This window comes from Dermacentor variabilis, chromosome 5, assembly GCF_050947875.1.
Source record: "Dermacentor variabilis isolate Ectoservices chromosome 5, ASM5094787v1, whole genome shotgun sequence".
In the NCBI taxonomy this organism is placed as follows: Eukaryota; Metazoa; Arthropoda; class Arachnida; order Ixodida; family Ixodidae; genus Dermacentor; species Dermacentor variabilis.
In genome coordinates, this window is record NC_134572.1 from 75,805,812 (window position 1) to 75,827,083 (window position 21,272).

The following is a 21,272-nucleotide window of genomic DNA, read 5'->3' on the forward strand; positions in this document are numbered from 1 at the left end:
TCCAGAGAACACTAGAAACACTAGAACACTACACTAGAAACACTCAACACTAGAAAATGGGGTCCACTAAATGGCCTACTGAAATTTTCCAAGGAGTCAGCGCTTGCGTAAATTTTACGGTAAGCGACAGTCTTCGTTCGCTTCTTGCGTATCCATTTTCCCTACTGTGGCTCTGAAAAATGACGAGTGCAATATTGTCTGTTTTGCAAGATTAATCTACATGTTTGCGGGCTGATGCACTGTTTGGTGCGGAAGGAGGCGATGGCGATATGCCGGCAGATTATGAGGAAATAGGATGACGAAAAAGAAAACGTATCTGTGGCCACGTTACGCAGCAGCAGAACATTCATGCAAAATTGAAATATTATCGACAATACAAATAAGCGTGCGCAATGATGATAATTTGATAGACCTCTTATACGAAAAATTGTCTTTTTATAACCATGTTCTTGTGTGTAATCAGTCATAGGTAAAGCCGCAGTTCCATGGTATTCAACCACAGAAAATCCCACGGTTTGCCAACACGCTTTTTGGATGCTCATGTCATTGCAGTATTCAAATCCTGAAATGCACACCATTTCGGAAACACCCAACTGCTCAGGACAGCATACGCATATGGTACCCCTGCATCAGTTACCAGAGGTTGTTTCATTGCCTTTGTATTCACTCGAAGGGATTTATACTCACAATAAGACTCTTCCGATGGACAAAGAATATATTTTTTCTTGCTTTTTGATTTGAAATATTTAAAACCTTTGGTACCTTTGGCAACGGTAGACTACGGAATCAACGGCCGAACATTTGCTTCTCTGGACATCACCGTAGGGCATAAATACAAGGACAATTTGCAATGCATGCATACAGAACGTGCACTGGCGTGTACTGAACAATGTCATTATGGCGAATTCGTTCATAGCCTACGCGGACCAGCTGTATAACTAGGATGCAGATTTTGAAACCGAAGACTTGCACCTTCGGTTTCAAAAATTCGCTTTATTTTTTTAACGCCTTTGACTCTGAAGGATGTCTCACGAAGGCTGTTTCAAGCACCATGCCGTAAGGTCTAAGAAAGATGAGTATGTCGTAGGCGAAAGAAACTAGCGGTACAGTGGTGGGCGTTCTCTGGAGGAAGTCAACTCTCTCTTCGCTTGTGATGCGCCTCAACAGCATAGTGATTAAGATAGTGTAGGCATTTTAGATGCTGACTTGAACGCTGAAGTACACACACACACACACACACACACACACACATATATATATATATATATATATATATATATATATATATATATATATGTATATATATAGGTCCTACATTACATTTCCGGAGAGAGCTTCAGAGACCCAGGCTTCAGAGATGCAGATGATAAAAGCTTCAATAAGCTTTCCTTAGCAATTTACAGGTTTTATCAATCCTTATAGCTATTTAGAACTATGCTGTTGATGCAGGGTGCGTGGTCAATGCTAGATATCATTGCTCGTCACTTCCTAGCACCCATATTTAAGACTTAGTTTATTGACTTCAATCCTGAAAGTGTTTCACCGTATATGGTTGGTACACGCATTTTACATAAACGCTGAATTTGCTTAACGTATATAGATAAAATAACTATGCAAGTCATAGCGTGTTGTAAACACGTCCATTGGATACTTTTGTTTTCTCTCCGTCAGCCTGCATATAAGACTTATGCACTGCAAATAACAATGAAAGTGCCCGTAATCAGTCGTATTGGAAAGGCTGGTTAGTCGCAATACAAAAAATACACGCCTTTCTCGAGGCCATTTCCAAGAACGCGCCTTCGGTCGCATAACATATTATGACATACCACCGTAGCACATTTCTTTGAGAGTTTAACCAGAGTTTTGTGAGTTAGTTTAGAAGCATATGGCGCTATGTTTTTTTTAACCAAGGTGCAAGTGCTAAAACGTAACAGAATCTGGCACCTGCTCCAAGGTGAATGTGCAGGGAAAGAGTGAAACGAGAAAGAAGTTCGTGCGGCGGGCACAAATGACTCGAAGCGATTGTGTCACCAGGCCTTGCTCGTCAACACCGCTAATAAAGGAAATCAACTAATTGCACATGATGATCACGCACACGTTCACATGGACAGGCTTAACGCGTCTACTGAACAGGCAGCAGGCGTGATTTCTGCTTCGGGAAAGGTATTGCCGAACTGGGAACAGCTGCGACGAAATCAAGTTTGGCGTGCCCTACATCACTCTTGCGCCTTTCTAATTGTCGCTATCGCAGGCATTGCACGGGCGTTGCGCTACAATATTAAGTAATGAGAAAACTTGGTTGAGCGCGCTTGCTGGGCTGCGATTTTCGCCTCCTTCACCCTGTTACGCGATTGCAGCTCAAGTTGCGTGTTTGAGGAAGGCGTAACGAGTTTCACGTGCTCCGACTTCAATGATATGCTGTACTTGTCGTATCTACTCGTCTCACCCCCTTTTTTTCCGGGTTCCTTTTTTTTTTTAGAGTCGCGCCACTTATTTTCTTTCTCTATGGTCGCACGCTGCACGGGCACTGATGTGGCGCAATCGCCGCGAGGGGTGCCTCTCTAGCGCCATCGCGCTCCTTCTTTCACTGCGCCTAATGTCGTCACGCATCGAAGCTATCAGCCACGAAGCAACAAAGCCGGTTCGCGGAAGTCGCGGCCTCTCCAATTTAATAGCCCTCGCGCTTAGCTGGACGTAGGCACAAGGATGTGACGGAAAGCTCTTGCGAAACAGACAAAACGGAGCCTGGGACACACCGCGCTCCCAAGCGCCGTCGCGTCTTTCTTTGTTCATTAATTGTTGTAACGTCTGTTTGCGTAGCAGCACCAGGAAAGCTCAGGTTGGTGCAGCTACAGCTGCCGATCGATAAAGCGGACGCTGGTGTTGCTCGCATATCAATAAAGTCACGCCCAGGTCAGGATCCGTGGCGTTCAAGGTGGGCCAGTGCAACACTTCTCATCGGCGAGAACGTGATAACCTGTAAGATTGCGCTGCAGCTTCACTTGGTTCCGTTTATCGCCGACTAACTCAGGGCAGCATTCCGACACTCCGTGCGTGGATTATCCTCCTCCTACTTAAAGGGGACGAATAGGTCCTGCTTGAGAGAACAGGCGCCAGACTCAGAGCAGCCCAGCTCGTTTACCAGGATTGCTGACTTGAGAGAAGAAAGCTAACCACAGCGTGGAAAGATGCGCGCGTTCCTTATATCTATTGTCGCCCTGGCCATACTCGTCTTTGCCTTAGTTTGTGGCAAAGCGCGGGCAGTACCGAACCCTGAAAGAGAAGAGACAGCTGTGGCTGAATCACCGCTCGGCGTACGACGTGCACTGGACCGGGGCATCGACATCCTGGACAAGCTCAACGTGAAGCTCCTCAAGGGGATCGGTGGCACGAAGCTCGGCATCGACGGGCCGTCAAACTTTCAACTTCAGCTGAACAAAGCGACGCCAGTCGGGCTGCTGAGTAGGCTGTTCGGCAATTCCAGCAGCCAGCCTGAACGTGTTTGATGGCTCTTGTCACGTTGGGAGAGGAGCGCGTCTTCGAGGATGCACCATGATTGGACCGATGGCGCAGTTCGTATGAAGCGCCAATTCTTACTAGATTTATTATCATTTCTTTTGCTACTGATTTGACCTTTTATTGAACGTTGGCAGAAAGCCACAGAAAATGGACGAAAGAGACGGCGGAATGTGAGCGAATGTTTTTGTACAGAAGGTGTACCCTGTCGCCGAGATAAAAAAAAAAAAATCAAGCTTATCTGTGCTGAGAGCTGTAACAAGGGTGTTCGTTTTGGATATTTATATTTGTCTTTCAGTGTGCTGTAGCTGTACATAAAACATGGGAGCTTGAAACTCGACTTTAACTAGGCTTCTTTAGACAAGCTTTATGTATAGACAACTTTGGGGAAGCGTCACCGAGGAAGATGCTTTAGTTCGGGAACAACTAAGATTTCTCTGTTCAAAAGCTATAGCTAAATATTTAAATATTAAGAACTCGTGCACACAGACGCTTAGTTTCGGGCCCGACTGTTTTCTACACGTACTTCCGAACGTCCGTAAGTTAAAGACAATTTGAAGCACGAAGCTACCACTTTGTAACTCTGCCTCAATAACAGGTAACACAATTCTGTAAGCCGTGTATATTAGATTGCATGTGATCGTAGAGACATGTGATAAACTTGTTTACAGATTTCGGGAAATTGTCACGTTGTTTACCTAAGATTTGCAACCCACATAATCACAAACTATTGTTGTAATTCAGAGTGCTGAAAATAAATCACCTTTGTCCACTTTAGGGGTTCAAATATGTGTTGTTTACAGAACTCTGTGACATCGTTTTTAATGCAGAATTTCACCGTTTAAAACTTGACCATTTCGCAAAAATTTTTCTGACTCTCGGCAATTTGTTAAAAACATAATTGGACTAAATAGGAAAGTGCGCTTCGAGTGGTAAGCACATTAAATTTTTATGGATATTGTAAACCTAATAAAAAGCAGTTAAGCCGAAGAAAGTGTTTTGCTGATTTTCATAAATTTCAATAAATGTAAAGAAAATACCGAGAGAGAGAGAGAGAGTGAGAGAAAGAGAAAGGGAATAAGCATCTTAACAGCTACTTGGGTGCCTCTGCCTGACGTTCCTCGTAACGTAGCTGAGTCACAATTTATATGGGATGCGGGTGATTTATAAGCATCGGAACGGTCGTACAGATGCGTTGGGTGTTTTGCAAATTCGCTAGCTCGACGACTTCTCGCAAAAGAAATATCGCTTTTTTCCGTATAGGAAATATATGTAAGCATTAAATGGTTCTATATATATCATCAGCTCAGTGTATGTGCTTTAATCTACTTCTGTAGTGATATGTGATGATATCAATACCTGCACGCGCGAGAGGCGTTTGCGCAGCACTCGATTTGGAGGGTTGCCCTGTATTGTTAATGACTTTCTGTTGGATTGACACTGGACTTTATATCAATATTATTTTTTTGTAACAAAGGGTTCTGTTGAGGGATTCCGCAGGATCGTGGATTCTCGCTCTCAAGTCGGCCCCAACGAAAGGAAAAAACATGTAACGCCTATAATTGAACCTGTTTGCGCTACAACCGATTGTGAGAGCGCAGCTGAAACCCAAATGCTTGAGTGTAGGAGCTTTCAACACAAAATAGATCATCATGTAATTCAATGAAAAAAAAAAAAGGCTGATGCTGTCAAAACTTGCAGGTAGTACACGCAGAGCGTGCAGCCCGCCGACGATCACCTGAAATGATGTTGCGACACAGATACGTAAAAAAAGAAAGAAACAAAGCAAGTGAAAGACAGGCAAAGTCCAGTAGCTGCCCGGGTTTCACCGCACTGGCAAACGTCGCCATCGGTTTTCATATCTGTGGCGAGAAAGGCTTGCGGATTGCACTCACTACGCGGTTGCTAGGGGCTTCGCGCTGGCGCGTTTCTTCTTTCTTCGGCCGGGATGATTCACGCCCAGGCACACCTTCGACGACCAGCGCGGTGATTCCTCGTATTTTGGTGTATCGTTCTCGGACTCTTTTTTTTTTTCTCCGTATATCGCTGGTCAGCGGGGGGTGCTACTCGATGTGACGTCAATTGCGCTCCACACTCTCTGCTTCCCTCGAGTGCCTCCAGGTCCTTCGTTGTAGTAATCGTTTTCCCCAAGGTCGGGTGTCGTCATTTGCCTTTCGCGCTGCGCACTTATTTAAGGCATGGCTGTTCGGTGCGCGTGTGTGCCGACCACTCTGTTGCCGGCAGAACGTAGCGTCTCTTCGGAGCTCTCTGACTTGAGAAAATTTCTCGTGCTCCAAGAGTTTGCTAAACGCGCCGGGAAAGGTGCACTCACTCGCAATGCGCGGCGTCGTTGTGACCGTCTTGCTCGTCGCCTTTGCTTTCGCCGCCGTTTTGTCGGCTCCGGCACCTCAGGACGACGTCGTACCTGCCGACGGACCTGTGCGTGGACTTAAGGATCCGTTCGACCTGGGCATCAACATTCCGGATATCTTCAACTTGAAGCTGCTCACCGGACGTAGCCGTGGCACTGACCTCGGCATCGATATCCCGTCCATCCTCAACCTTAACCTGGACCGCAGCCGCGGTAGACCAGGCGGCCTGTTACTCAACTTGTTCGGAGCCTCTGGTAGGTCTGGAGGAGGCCGATCTCTCTTCAGGCCGTCTGAAGCTGAGAGCACATCTCCTGACGAGGCCTCCTAGGACTTGTGACCGAACCTAACACGCAGTTCGAAAGAGGAACCCAGCTTTCCTGTCGCTCGAATGTGTGGACTGAAGCATGCCTGTGATGATTGCTGTGACTCAGGTGGTTAGTTTTGTTTTTTGTATTTTGTTATCATGCAATGCGTTGGTAGCAGAAAGCCGATCTCCCAAATTACCTGAAGGAGCATGCCATAACGAACAAATCGCAGTTGTTGAATTAAACGTCTTTCTATCGTGAAGACGAGCTGATTGTCTTTGTTATAGTGGTGTCCTGCGTTCGGCAACAGCAAAATATCAGTTTGTTTGGCTAAGGCATGAGAACATTTTCACACGCTGAAGGTCGTGTTGTCTATGTGATGTTACCACTGCTAGCATGGTTTTCTTATATGCAGCGTTCATAGACCCGTTATTTTGGGTAGATTGCACCGCATTCCTTTATTACAGGGTTATGTTATTCAGAATTTCACGGGAGTATCAGTGCGACATCGGTAGCACTAAATAGTCATGGAAAAAGATGAAGTTCTATGGTTTCACAATAGCATCCCATATATAAAAAATATTTCTATATCTGCCACGTAAATCTATATTAGTTAACATGAACGTTATACTTCACCCGATTTAATTTTACGTTGAAGTTTTTCTCTCCCCTTCCCTTTAGCTTTTAACCGCCGGCTTCTTGGCCAATCCCCCGTAGTGGGTAAGCGCTACAATTGAGGAACAAGCAAGCAAGCAAGCATCTCATTCTATTATTATTGGAGGTGGAGAGGGGTTTGCTTCTTTAAAGCAAGAGTGTTGTTTACTTGCGTAGCTACGGGCACTTCCCGCTATAATGAGCGATATTTAAGTTTTTTTTTCGTGCCTTGGGGCATATCTTTGAAATTATTATCGGCGATTCGCTGTTTTCAAAGCCCTGGCTCTAAATATATTGAAAAGATGCCTTTCAGAGACAGGAAATTGTTCAGTGATTTAACAGTTAAGTACAAGCGCTTGGTTGGTCAAAGGCAGGGAAAGGAAGCCGATTACACGACATATGTAATGGCAACTTGAACACCGAAACAGCAACTGGTGAATATCAGAGCCAAACGCCGCACATATATCCCATGACGGTAAACGGAAATGACGTTAAACTAAGTGCATACTCTATTTATTTTGTTCCTGTCATATGAACAAATGTAAAACGAGAATTGCAGTTCAACGTCTGTTAATTATGCTAATGTTTTCCGATGGACTACTTGTAGTGGGCAGCACAATTAAAGAAAAGCCTTCCTTGCACCACGCAGACTACACTGCAGAAATATATAAAAGAGGGTACATAACATTGGGCGTGAAATGCGGCGCCTTTTCATGACTGCAAATTGTGCACGAGAAAAAATATCAAGAACGCATAACAAACTTCACTCAATAAGCGCGCCAATTCAGCACCATGGTTTCGAGAAGGCACAGGTCGAAAGAGAGAAAACAGAAAGCTGAGAGGTCTGCCTGCTGCTCAGGATTGAGAAAAGGAAGTCACAAACATGTACATGTTAAAATAAAGGGGAGTGCTGACGTTTTTTACGCCCCACAACACTCTTCTGGAAAGTACGACCATTAAAAACTCCTGAAATTATTATTCTTTATATAAGCCTGTGGTCCAGCGATATTGAGCGGCGGAAGAAACAGGTGTGATAAAAGATAAATTTGAATGTGAAGCATAAGAGTGCAGACACGCCATGCATTGCTCAAAGCGATATTTATACTATAAAAAAAACACAAATTTCAACACTTAAAAGCTAGGCGTGAAAGCGAGTTCCAGGCTAACTGCTTATAACATATTCATACATGCCAAGCAGAAAACATGTTTACATGTCGCTCCATGCCCGCGTTTCCAGAATCTGCGTCTAGGAAACGGTAAAATCTCTTGTCACTGAACACCATCACTCCACATGCAATAAATTTCATATGAACTGGTTCAATTCTATACTGACAAGTAAACGGACCACAAATAAATTTCTTCCTGCGATAAAAACGCGACAAACATGCAGCTGTAGTATGGCAGAGGTTCTAGTCACACTCGCGCCTTTTCGTTTTCCTAAAGGCGCTGTTACACTCGAACAGATCGCACTGTTGGCTCGATGCCATGGCGCTTCCTTTTTCGCAGTGGAACGCTGCCGCAAAGCGGTCGAATCCCCTGAGGACCTCGTTACACATGGTAGCCGCGACGTCCGTGTCGCACTGAATGAGACACCAGAAGAAAAAGAACATCTGAACGTCCGTCATTTCGGCGCGGCTGCTGAGGTGCAAAGGGGCAGTTTTCTGAATGTCCAGGTGCGTGAACGCCTCGTAAAGCAACCGCACGGACGTTGCCCTTCGTAGAAGCAGCAGTTTGCCAGAGTCTATCTGGTGACCACTGCCGTTGCCAGGCTGATATTTTTCGGCTACGCACGGGATATCCGCCGCTCGCCAAGGAAAGTTCTCGTCGAGCTCGGCGATTCGCGCGAAGATCAGCGACGACAGTTCGTCCGCGATTTGGCCACCGAGCGCTCCGTACTTCACTCCTTGAAAGGACGGCCCGTGGAGGAAGAATGGCATCTCGAACATCAGAGGAAGGAGCACCACGTGACCTGCAGGGTCGACGTAGAGGAAGCGCACGTTGTTATGGGCCATAATACGGGGCATTCTCGTGTCGACTGGCGTGCGGCGACGGCCCTGCGTGGCCAGCACGATGTTTGTGCATAGCGAGTCGGTCATGTCGGGAAACAACCGGTATGCGTCATCTAGCTTGGCGGGATCACTCTTCTCAAAGATCCAGCGCGATGCGTCGATACTGTCCGCCTTACTTGCACTCTTCAGGACACTCATAGCATCAGGCCACTTAGAGAGAGCGAGCCTTGCCTGTGCTTTTTCTTGGATGTTCGCAAGCATATGGGACAACTCGTCGGTCATACCTTGCGTGACTTGGTCCCTTATGTAGCCAGCGTAGAAGGCAAGACCCATATATCCGTGCGTCGTTGATGCGCAGTGCAGCGCGCTGCCTCGTCTGTAGTCAGCGTCACGAATAAAAAACAGCTTGGCCAGATCGACGTCTACAATCACAGACAGGGCCTGGATCACTGCCCAGCCATGGTAGTAGGCCATCCTCGCCTCGCCAAGTTCTTTTACGAGCTGGAAGAAGGCGGCGAAAAACTCGACGTTTTCAAACAACACCACTCGCACTGTGTCCACCGTAGTGTTCAAGTGCCTTTGAAGAACGCTGTCCCAGGTGAGGCGGCCAATGGCATTCTTGGCTGCATCGATAACGGTTCTCATGCTCTGGTTGCGAATGTTCGTCGGCGTCGGGAGCGCGAGTGAATTGTTCAGGCTATTGATGGCTACGCTTTCAAGCGCGAGAAGGTCGCGGTATGCGAGCGGCTCTTTGTCTTTGTTAAATGTGCGCACCATTCTGTGGAAGTAGTCCTCGTACGTAGTCTTCGCTCCTGTCCGTACTTCGAGCATGATGCGCCTCCTGCGCAGCGTTTCGGCGTAGAAGTTCGCGGGTCGTATAGTGAGAAGGCCAGGCTGGTCCATGATGAAGTAGATTATGGCACCCCAGTTCAAAGTAGCCGTTATCGAGAACATAGTGTCGAGCAGGTTGGAGGCGTTCGTAAGCGCTGGCCAATGAACGCCGAACTGTGACAGCATGGATTTTACCGTGTCCATTTCGCTGACCTGTCCGGAGCTGACCGCGTTGCACGACTGGAAGAACTGGGCCCCTTTCTGTATGGCGCTCTGTCCACTGTCGGGCACTGTCGTCTTGAGAGCACTCGAAGCCACTTTCATTATAAACCTGGAACGCGATGAGAAATAACGAAGTTCTAAGCGCCTCATTCTTCGCTCTAATGTCAGAGACAGCGTATGTGTGTGCTTGATACTAATGCTTCCTACATTGTATCGCGAACATGATTTCACCACTGGTCATCTAAAGGAGTGTTACGGCACCTAAAACATCGCTGGTTCGTCCGCCATGTCTAGCCTAGAGTAAACGCAGCGAATATGTCAAAGTGAAAAAAAAGTTAGTAGACTTGGCTGTTCGTTTATAGGTAAACGTTCATGTAGTCACGCCAAAACATTCTTATCAAATCGTTAACAAATGCTCATTTGTTGATTAACACATGCTAATTAGAAAAGACGGTTATCATAGGATGCTGAGCGCATGCCTGTTAACACGTGAGCGAACACTCCTGTGTTCTAATGTGCATGCCCTAAAATCCGTGTAAGGTGCGAACACATATAAAATATTGTTTTGTATGTTCCGGATATTTTTATCTGCTCAACTTGAACTGACACCAGTGGTGCTATGTCATTGCACAGCATCCTGCTATTATACGCAATTGTTCTTTGTGACAATGATCAATTTGTTTCAAGGTATGAACATTGCATTTTTGGAAGAAACGAAACAACTTCTTTAGTAGTTAAAGAAAAGTCACCGGCATTACGCTTCACACGGGTGACTATAATGCGCTAGTATTGTGAAATACTTCCATTTGAAGATTATTTATCGACATTTGCATGTCTTTTACGGGATGGTCGTCCCCACGGTGGTCGTCCCTGTGAGCTTACGCGATTTGAATCTATTTTTTGCCTGCTCTTGTGTACAACTCAACGTCACCTTTGATCAACCAAAGCACAACAGTGCGGCAGAGTTTTGTTTGTTTCATTTAACTGTATAGTATAAACCACAGTTATCTATGTAACATAGACCATGCAGGCAGCCTTCACTATAGTACTGTGGCTGTATAACCGCACACATTATGCGGAGCACAGTTATCGCTTTGTGAACAACATCAACACAGAACATTGCGGCAGGGAGCATTCCGCATCCCAGAGCGGCCGCCGCACACACTCACGTAAGCACAACCTGTTCCTTCTGTTACGTGCTTCTGCACGTCATATGACTCCGCTACTCCTATGTCACTCTTATGCCGCCGGTTGTTCTAAGGAGGTCATACCGCCATTCATCGTCGAAGGCCATCTTTTTATCTGTACACATTGACCAGATCAAAACGTGTACACGATACGCATCAGTACACATAAGGCATACTGATACATATCGTGTTCACGTTTTGATCTCCTGGCTGAATTCAGAGCGCGAACTGCTGGAACACAAGCTAAGGAACAAGAGAATACAGGACACGTCGTTTTGATCTCGTCATTGTGCAGATACATATGTCGCGTACCAACGCTTATTACACTGCTTCTGGGATCGGCCCACCTCAAAACCTGCTTATCCAGCGCCCATCACTAAATCTTGATCTGTATTAAAATGTTAAGATTTGCGAAATCCATAACTCAATATTTCAAAAGTTCATCGATACCTGTTTCTCACAATAATCCCAACGAAGAACTTGCAATATTGGGAAAGATGTCAACTAGTCATTAAAACAAATACCATACCCTCTAAACATCATCGGTTCGTCCGCACTTTCGGGGTAGAGTAACGCATCGAATACGTCAAAGTGAGTGGATACGTCCGAGCGCGCTGACGATGTCAGTGTTAGCAATGTCGATGCGTCTATGCGTCTAACGATGTTAGTTTTCTTTTCTTTTGCGTAGCGAAGCTCGATATTTGTGCCGACACCGAAATATATATGGCTAATGTTAAAATCGGGGTGCAGACGAAGACGAACGAGTGTTGTGGTTCAGCCTCGTTGGCAAGACACACATGTATGTTTGAGCGCCATGTCATACGGTGTTCAAGCAAGCTGTCACTGCGTCTGAACATCCCTAAGTACGAAAGCGAGTGGCAGAACTCAGACCGCTGACCACAAACTAGAAATTGGTGGTACTGCTAACCGTGCTGCCATCGTGCCCAATTTTTTTTATGCTCTCCGCTAAAGCTTTCAGCAAACACGATGTTACGAGAGCGGCCGGGCCACTTCGAAATTTTTATCCCACGTCGGAAGGCGCTCCCTCACTTACTCCTCGTACAGGGCTTGCTTGACCGAGCGCCAGTCGCGAGACACCCAGCGAGAACAGACGTGCGTGTAAAAGTCTTGGCACGGGTCGACCGACGTGTTCGCGATGTCGTCGAGGTACTGGCTGTAGTAACGGCACTCGAGCGTGTCACAGTGCAGGTTGGTTCGGTCGCTGTAGGCGCTGCTCAGCCAGAACACCAGAGTGAGAAGCAGCATGATGGCGCCGGCAGCGCCGAACATGGACACGAGCGGTCGCTCCGCGCACAGGTCCTGCGCCCGATTGCGGGCGTTGATGACACTGCTGGCGGCTCCTGCACCCTTGACTCGGGAAGAGGGCGAGCTGGAGGCCGGCGTGTGCAGGGTACTCAGGAGGTTCTGGAGACCCCTGTCGTCGAGCCGCTGCCGGGGCTCTTGAGAGTGCTGGCGAGGGAAACAGTGCGCGAGATAATCACTAGGATTTAACTGTCGTCCGAGCCACCGACAGGTGGCGTCCAAAAGCCGATATCTATGACGGGCTTGCAGCTGCACCAATCGCTTCCGCCGCATGCAGTCAGTAAAAGCATAGTCTTCGAGATTCACATTTTGAACTCGGAGAGCACCACCACTGCGGCGTGCTTTTGGACAACATACGTTACAGCGAAATTCAGAAATCACTTTTTGAAAAAGCGGCATAACCCATTATATTTCGGTCGGTTGGTGTATGGAAAACAGTAGCAACAGGCCTAAGAGTGCAACGGCACTGGATGGGTTGCTCGTCCTACTCTTTTCTTGCAGCTGGCGCCGCCTAAGCGCTGTTGCTTCGGGTTGGAATAGGATGGACGGACGGACAGAAAATTTGGACACTTCACATCATCTAGCCTGTGTATGGTCATTCTCTGACTGTGCTGTGCAGGCTTCCGGCACGCATTTCCGTCAGTGCTGTGCACCATTCCTGCATGCATTCCAGCCTCGTAAATGTAGCTGTAATATCTTGTGTAATGAACTCCATGAATATATAAGCGAAATAATTTGTTCACGAGGCTTAACGACTATAAACAGCTGGGATATGAGGGACGACATCGTGGTTGAATTTTCACCATATGGTATTTGTCCATCGTGCGCCTAAAATGTAAAAATAAAGGAAGAAAAACGCAGTTTCAACGCACACGTTGGAATCTATGCGAAGCGAAGCGTATTCAAGTGGAGCCTATTCAATCCAATTAACGTCGATACGCGCAATTGTGTTGAGTTTTATCCTATGTCGCGTGAAACCGCGTGAAATGTTTGTCTTCCCACCTCAGAAGTCACAAGCTTCATCTCATGCAATTTTTGCGCTTATGCAATACGCCACTGACAAGCTCTGCTGAAATAAAGGCACCAATCAGGCGGACGCGCAGTGAGACGTCTACGAGGACGCCATGTACGATGTTTCTCGTGGAAATAATGGTGATAACAGGAGCATAACAGAGAAGTGCGACACGCAACTAGCTACATATAAGGATTCTGTAATTCTTACGCTACAGAGGCACATACCAAGTCTGCAGCATTGGCCTATATGGGGCACACACCAAGGGGCATATGCCGAATGGCTAGATCATTCAGAACCAAATCAAAGAATCGGTGCAATATATCGCTCTATTTCACGAGGACGTCCGTGTGCTTTAAAGATTCCTACAGGCGACACTAATGTGTTCAGGTTATTATGCAATAATTTAAGTGTCTTGTTTTATTACACGCAACATCGGTGACTGTATAAGTCAGCATACTGAGGTTTTATAAGCTAGTTCGCTTGCACGTAGGGTACTAAATAAATAAAGACTGACGCTGATGTTCTGAAATATTAAAATTATTCATCGGTAATTTTAGCCCTTTCTGTATGTTCCCCGGTAAGAAATGTACTCGTCCTGCCTTTTCTACCAAGCTTAGATAGCGTGACTATGAAGCCATATTTTGACACCTATACTTAAAAATCGCGTCCGATGTCTTAACTATACCTTGTTTTATGTCAAAGCAATGTCCCTGCTTATCGTGAGGTACATAAAGGACCCCAAGAGTGCCACATCTGAACTGTAAAATGGTTAAGTGGATTGTTGAAATGCTTCGTAGGCCGGCAAAAAAAGAACTACATTGCTTTAAGATGAAACAGGACATGCAATCAGTCGTAGAAATGCATCGGAGGCGATTTTTAAGTAGGTTCCAAACGATGGCCTGACTCTTGTTATTCAGGCGTGGTAGAAATGATGCGACGAGCGCATTTCACTTACCGGGGAGCATGCAGGAAGGGATACCCAAATAATAATTTTCAAAGATTAAGATTTGAAAGCACCAGTCTCGCTCTTTATTGAACAAGCTATATATATAAGCTGGCTATCGGCACAGCGCGTATCATTCGTGTATATATAATATATACAAATGGCTGCAGTAGAAGCCATTCCAAACCCTGGATGGTAAACAATAAAAAAAAGCTTCTCTTCAATAACGCTTTTGCATTCGTACCCAATCGAAGCGGGGCCTCACGGTCGCCAATCGAACCTGCGACCACGTACTTTGTTGCAGAACGCCATTGTCACAGAGCCACCGTAGCGGGCGAGCTGCAACTTTCCCGTTTTATAATATCTAACATAGATCGCATTTTGCCTCCTTTTTGTAAAATTATCATCCTGAATTATTGATGAGCTTGCTGGTTGAACCGAAGAGGCATTGTTGTGCGCCACCGGGACGAAACGTTAGGAAGAGTCCAGTTCTTCAACGTTAAGGAATGGGGCTGCTATCTGCCAGCAATAGTACCATGGCGCTGCGGTATTTCTTACTTGCTTCACTAAACTCATGTTGGTCTGTTGCGTCACCATTCCACTCGTTAATATAGCTACTTTTCTCGTTACAGCATACAATAACTATTAGTTCCAACAACATCAAAACCAAAGCGACAAAGATAGTAGATTTTTGAATCTGATCGAACGCAGTAACAAGCAGAAAATGGAACCTGAGTTTCTTGTACTATGTTTATTGGAGCAGTTCACTCAATTTCCTCCACAATTCTCGAATTTTTCTGTAATGATTTGACGAATTTGACGACAGGTTTCTTTTCAACTACATTACAAGAAATCACAAGAAATCAAGACTGGCGTGAAGACATGGTTTTTAAGCGGACTGACTGACTGACTGAACGAATGAATGACTTGTCCCCCGCAAAGCGATAGCCATAGCCAAGCCAAGCCAAGCCAAACCAAACCGGTCGCTGGGTCAGCTAGCTTAACCACAGCTCCACGCTCTTCTTAATAAACCGCAGCAAAACTTATAAAAGTTATTATTACCGAGCCGGAAAGTGGGAATCTTCGTTTCTCAACTTCAGTAGCTGTCACAGTCAGCCTGACGGGTGCCGGCGACGGCGTCAATCTGGCGAAAAAGTCCGCGAACACCTGCAATGCGTTGGGGCAACAAAAACGCACGATAAAGCTGACATTATCGAGGAACCTGACTCACAGCTTCGGCTTTGGTCGCTAAGAATGCGCCCAGATTAGTAGCTGTTAATAAGCTGCTTGTTATGGGCCAAATGCTGACCGCGGATTCATTTTTTACAATGTTTAGTTTTTCTCCATATTTGCACATGCTTGCTTTTGTTCTCGCCGTTTTCCTATTGCTGATGTTTAAGACTCCCTTCACTACAAACGCGCATGGACCACGAAAATGTGTGTGCTTTGTCGATCTTCATCTTCAGAGGACTGACTATAGAGGGCTGACTATAACGCGGCGAAATATTCTTTACATGAGGACACTGAATGAAACAGCATTAAAATAAAAAAGCACATACGCGCACTCACACACACACGGGCGCACACACACGCACACCTGGTTTATTCAGTCACGTGCTTTTACTTCATATTTCGCGCGCTTTCTTTAAACGCACAAAAAGAAAAATCACCATGCAGCATGTACGCCGCCACAAAAAATTGCATCGGTCGTTCTAGAATGCCCTCCACAACGTAACAAAGCGCACTTGACCCTAAAGTGAATGTGAAATTTTTTGCAAGCATGATCTTAGTTAACTAATTAAGCGCAATATAAAAAAATATAAGAAAGGCCACATGACGGCAAAACCATAAGTCGTTGGTTTCATTCATTTGCGGTTGACCAATTATTTAATATCCTTGGTTCATGTTACGTGAAGCAGCCTGTATACATAAAGCATATATTGCTTTCCGCACAACTGAAAGTATTGTTTTGCACACTTTTGTTTGGTTCTAGGTAGTCTGCAATCTCTGCCTGTTGCCACTGCACAAATTAGTGTATTTTAAAAGTTTTCATCTAACCTAAAAATTGATTTAAAAACTTGCGGTGCCTTCATGTTGCTGTAACGACATTGCGCTGGGCTGGACTATTGAGGGCATCGTGGGATGCGTCAAATTAAAACATCACGTTTTCTCGTAATTCGTGGACAGTGTCATGAACCCATATGGCCAAAGCCATCATTATCATGCTATAAAGAAGCCTAGAGAGGAGACGTTGACTTAGTGTGCTCCTCCGACGACCAATAAAAAGACGTTACTTACTTTCACTTTTAATTCGTACTTATGTTGCAGTTATCAGCACCTTCGCGCGCCTTTATTGTAGTTACTTTCCCGCGCACCACTGGCCTCCTCGTTTTGTAGGCGGAGATTACGTCCGCCCATCCCGCTCTGCTCTCAGAGACAGCGTAAAACGCTTTCGCTCCAAGTCCGACAGGGCGGAGGTCCACGACCTCCGAGATTTGGGTGGCGCGAATTGCGGAGACCTTTGTAACGTCGCAGGTGTTTGGCGTGTCTGCCAAGCGCCACTGCTCTCGCAAGCGTAACCATTAGAGTAGCGCTGCACCGAGTCCTAGGTCTTCACAGTTACTTCAGAACTTTGGGTTTATCGAACGGCATATAAGTGGCGGTTCCCATTAAGTGGTTATCACTTTTACTGCGAACGCAAGTATATGTACACTGCAGGCAAATTCTCGCCGTTAACGTCATGTTCCGCAGACACTTAGGTAAGACTATGGCCTATATATTTACCAATGCCCTGTATACAAGATAGATGATATACTGCTAAACCGCCAAACTTGCTGAAACAAGGTCTATGTTCTTTACTGATTACTTCCTGTCTCTCTCTCTCTCTCTCTCTCTCTCTCTCTCTCTCTCTCTCTCTATATATATATATATATATATATATATATATATATATATATATATATATATATATATATATATATATATATATATATATATATATTTGTTAGGATTGCAGCGCGCAAGCAAAAGTCTTGACACATTTCATCCACAGCGCATGCATTTTAGCCTAAATATCTCGACCATTAAAACGCAAAAAGAAAGCAAAAAAAAAACTTCAATGTCGCTATTCTAGCTATTACTACTGGCACCGTGGTGACACCTGTGCGAGGCCATTACAGACTCTATGCACAGCGTGTTGAAGCTTTTAAGGGCGCCATAAATTTTGGCGGACCCGCGTATGTCGCATCCGCTTAGTCGCAGCAGTGCATTGCTAGAACACCGCCCGAAGGGTTGAAGAGCAGCGCTAAACTACGCTATCGCTGTCAGTTCTTCGCGCTTTGGGTGAAATTGCCATTTTTCTTTCCTTTACAGCTATCTCGATGGGAAACCAACCAAACGATCGGGGATTGTTAGCCTGTGCTCAGATTTAACTCAATGGAATGCACTTTAAAGGAAAATTACTTTATTTACCCTTGTGACTGCACCTGCAAAGTCTATACAGCCACAGTAATTCCACAATTTACGTGCATGTATATATAATATATATAGGGAATCAGTGTCGTTATTCGAAACCTAATACTTTTCGACAACCATATCAATTTTGTACTGTAGAAGTCGGTTGAGCTATCCCACAGACTTTTGGACAGAAACTCACTTTCCGATATGGCCGCGCCCAGCCTGCGTGCTTCAGCTTAAACAAGTTGCGATTTGTAATCCATTGAGCCCCTTCGCGGGGAGGGAAGACTTTCCAATCCCTTCCTTTCATCTGGCCCTGGTAACAATGTGCGGGCTTTTTTTTTTATTCCTTTTTGGGCGATTTTCTTGGTGGTTCTCAATACCGAAGAATAAAGGCCTTGCTTGAAGTAACGTACAAGCACCTATTTTAATGGCTCGAATTTGTGCCGCTTCAGGCAGCACAAATTAGCCTTACAAGCTTTTGTTCGCTCCCTGCATTTGGTACTTCGAAATGTTTGAAACGCTGATTTGAAACGCTGATTGGCACATAGAAACACGCGGAAGAGGCAGAGCGCTTAACTGTAATAGACGCAGTGGCAAGAAGCTAACGTGGACGCAAGGCAGTGTATGTGTCTGTGTTCCGTTATTTCGTCCCATTGCACATGTTATAGATATGCACCAATTATACGCCAAGCTGCAGTACTAATTGTAAAACTTTAGCCACGGAGCTTCGGAACACGTGAATGGTTATGACCGTTACGGCTCTCTTTCAATCGTGGTATAGCTCGCTCTCTAATGCGATTAACATTTCTCATTAATTACAGTTATTAAAAAAATCGAAGCGTTCTTTGACGCTCACAAATGCACGAACGCGTCAGAATGCTTCTACAGACATTTTCCACTCATAATCAACGATTTGGCAATGAATCGGCCCTATCCACGCAAGTGTCAGTTTCAGTTCTCGATATCTGATTTTGTAAGCTAGAAGGTGGAACCCTGTTCGGTGATGTCTCACGACGATCCGGGATGAATCTCTCGTGAAAAAAACGTTGCGTAAATGGCAAAAAGCATGACCTATGGTGACTTTATACATACATACATACATACATACATACATACATACATACATACATACATACATACATACATACATACATACATACATACATACATACATACATACATACATACATACATACATACATACATACATACACACACACACATACATACATACATACATACATACACACACACATACACACACACATACATACATACATACATACATACATACATACATACATACATACATACATACATACATACATACATACATACATACATACATGTCCCACCGGACAGATTTCGGCGGAATGGTGGGAGAAAGCGTCAGACCTTCGAAACCTTCGATGCCCCGCCTAATTGAGCCCATCCGCCGAACGCACGATGCACACAAGCAGACTCTCTAGCAGTTCGTTCTATTCGTTCCTGGAGTGGCAGCCAATCTGAGCTTCTGCATGGTGTCTCAATAGTTTGGCTTGAAAATCCAATAAACCTAAAATTCCCGAAACTAGTTGGCCACAGCAGGAAACAGTGTCTGTGTGCGATCAGTTATAGGCCGCAAATGTATGTATCGCGTACATTAAGTATAGGTAACAAACAACGCTTACCGATGGCTTCCTTATCACTCTCCCCGCTCGGTGCCTGTGCCTGTAAGGCGACTGTCGGCCGAAGGGCGTCGAGGCGCCAGAGTTGTCCGCCGTCGGGGCATCCACTTCCTGGCGAAATCAAGCGAATCAAAGAGGATTAAAACCAGTGGCTGATACCATTAAGTATATACACAACTCAAGCTTCCTGTCTGTAAAAAAGAAACCTGTGACGTCATTATCACGCAGGTGCATGGACAGTATTGAGCAAATTTTTTTTTGTTTGTGTTATTTCTAGTCGAGCTCCTCCAATTCGTAGGCGCAATGACGTGCGCCTTCCTGCACGTACGACGATTAAAGGCTCGGGACCAAAAGAATCATATGTGTATCGTGCGCCTACCAGAACCGGCAGAGTCGAAATAGAGTCGAGGTACGCAATAGTACGCCGCCATATTGATGACGTCATGGTCTTGAGCTGGTCTATATCTGTGCGTGGAAGCTCGACAGACTTTGCACCCACGTGGCTTTTTAGATTATCGGTGATTGTTTAAATACGTGTATTCGACATTTTTTTTCTTTTTTCTTTGTTGGATCAGTTCGGCATGTTTTCCCTGCTAACTTTGCTTTGTTGCAGGTTTCTGTTTGTCCTATTATTTATATAAGTGTATTATTTCTGTAAACCAAACCGTTGCGCAACGGTTTCCAATGCCGCGGAGGGATTTACGGTCCGCATCTATAATGGCACACCTGAGCGAAAATGCCAGAGCTGATAAATGAAATGTTGCCATAATACCTGGTAAAGGTAACTTAGTCGCCGGCAGTTAATTTACAGCCAATATATGCCTGGCCTTATTATGCGCATTCAAAAACAGGCCACCGACAGCCTGACCAGACATTAAAATTTACTCGCACATCAAGCAACTTCAGTTAAAATAAGTTTTTTTTTCGGTTATAAAGTAAATGTAAAATAGCCCACTCCACCTGACTACAACAGCGCATTCATGTAATACGACATGCTCTATTCGTACAATAACACAGAAAACATATTAGAAATATCGTAATGCAATATTGATTATTTTTGTCGTTCCAGGTTTACAATAACTGACCTTTAAACGTGGAACAAAAACGTTAGTAGGCCAAATAGAAATTTGTTTTATAAGCTTTCTTACCATAACACTGCGAACAAAAACATATATTATTTGGGTAAAGAGAATATTGCTCTCAATTCCTAATCCATAAAGTTACACGTGAACATTTATAAGCGTTCGCTGAGAAGCACTTCAGATTATGACGATCTGCAGAGCTGCGGTGAGCATTCGCTTTCGCGCAACAAAATATGAAGAGTCACGAATGCTATTTGAGCGCCAAGTGCGTTTGTGCTCCAAGCTTCCCTGCCATCGAGCACAGCAACACGTTTCGAGTGAGGTGAGCAGTCTACCGAATCACTGAACCATCAACATATCATATTGACCGCAAATAAAGAAGGGGACAGCGGAAGAGAATACAAAAACGACACGGACGTGTTCTCTTCCGCTGTCCCCGTCTTTATTTGCGGTCAATATGATATGCAGTAAACACTAACTAGGCCAAACTGAAGTTGCTCTGAACCATCAAGTTGGGGCAGAGCGCTTCTCCGCCATAGTGGCACGCTGTTTTCGAGCTCACCTCTTCCACGCCCTGCGTCCTCACGCCAGTGGCGGCGCTTGGAGACATCGACGTCATCGGTGGAGATTTAGGTCGGCTGTGGGACTGCTGTGCCATAGTCAGTATTCCAGGAAAATCGCGATTTA

General features: G+C 45.2%; 1 protein-coding gene and 1 long non-coding RNA gene across 2 annotated transcripts in view; both read right to left on the reverse strand.

The window, feature by feature from the left end:
* LOC142582825 (uncharacterized) overlaps positions 1-21,272 on the reverse strand; it is a 64,269-nt gene that overhangs the window by 8,875 nt on the left and 34,122 nt on the right. The window lies entirely within an intron of this gene.
* On the reverse strand, positions 8,257-21,270 carry LOC142582090 (neprilysin-1-like). Its single transcript, XM_075691500.1, has 5 exons — positions 21,148-21,270; positions 19,507-19,614; positions 15,440-15,544; positions 12,151-12,566; positions 8,257-10,018 (listed from the first exon to the last, which is right to left on the reverse strand). Exons 1-5 carry the CDS (start codon positions 21,241-21,243, stop codon positions 8,257-8,259), a joined length of 2,487 nt encoding a protein of 828 aa, XP_075547615.1. The 5' UTR covers positions 21,244-21,270.

Coding starts and splice junctions, on each gene's coding strand:
- LOC142582090 (XM_075691500.1), bottom strand. CDS start 21,243: ATGGCACAGCAGTCCCACAGCCGACCTAAATCTCCACCGATGACGTCG. Junction 15,545..19,506: donor GAGTGATAAGGAAGCCATCG/GTAAGCGTTGTT, acceptor AACGCATTGCAG/GTGTTCGCGGACTTTTTCGC. Junction 10,019..12,150: donor AAGCAAGCCCTGTACGAGGA/GTAAGTGAGGGA, acceptor ATCGCGTTCCAG/GTTTATAATGAAAGTGGCTT.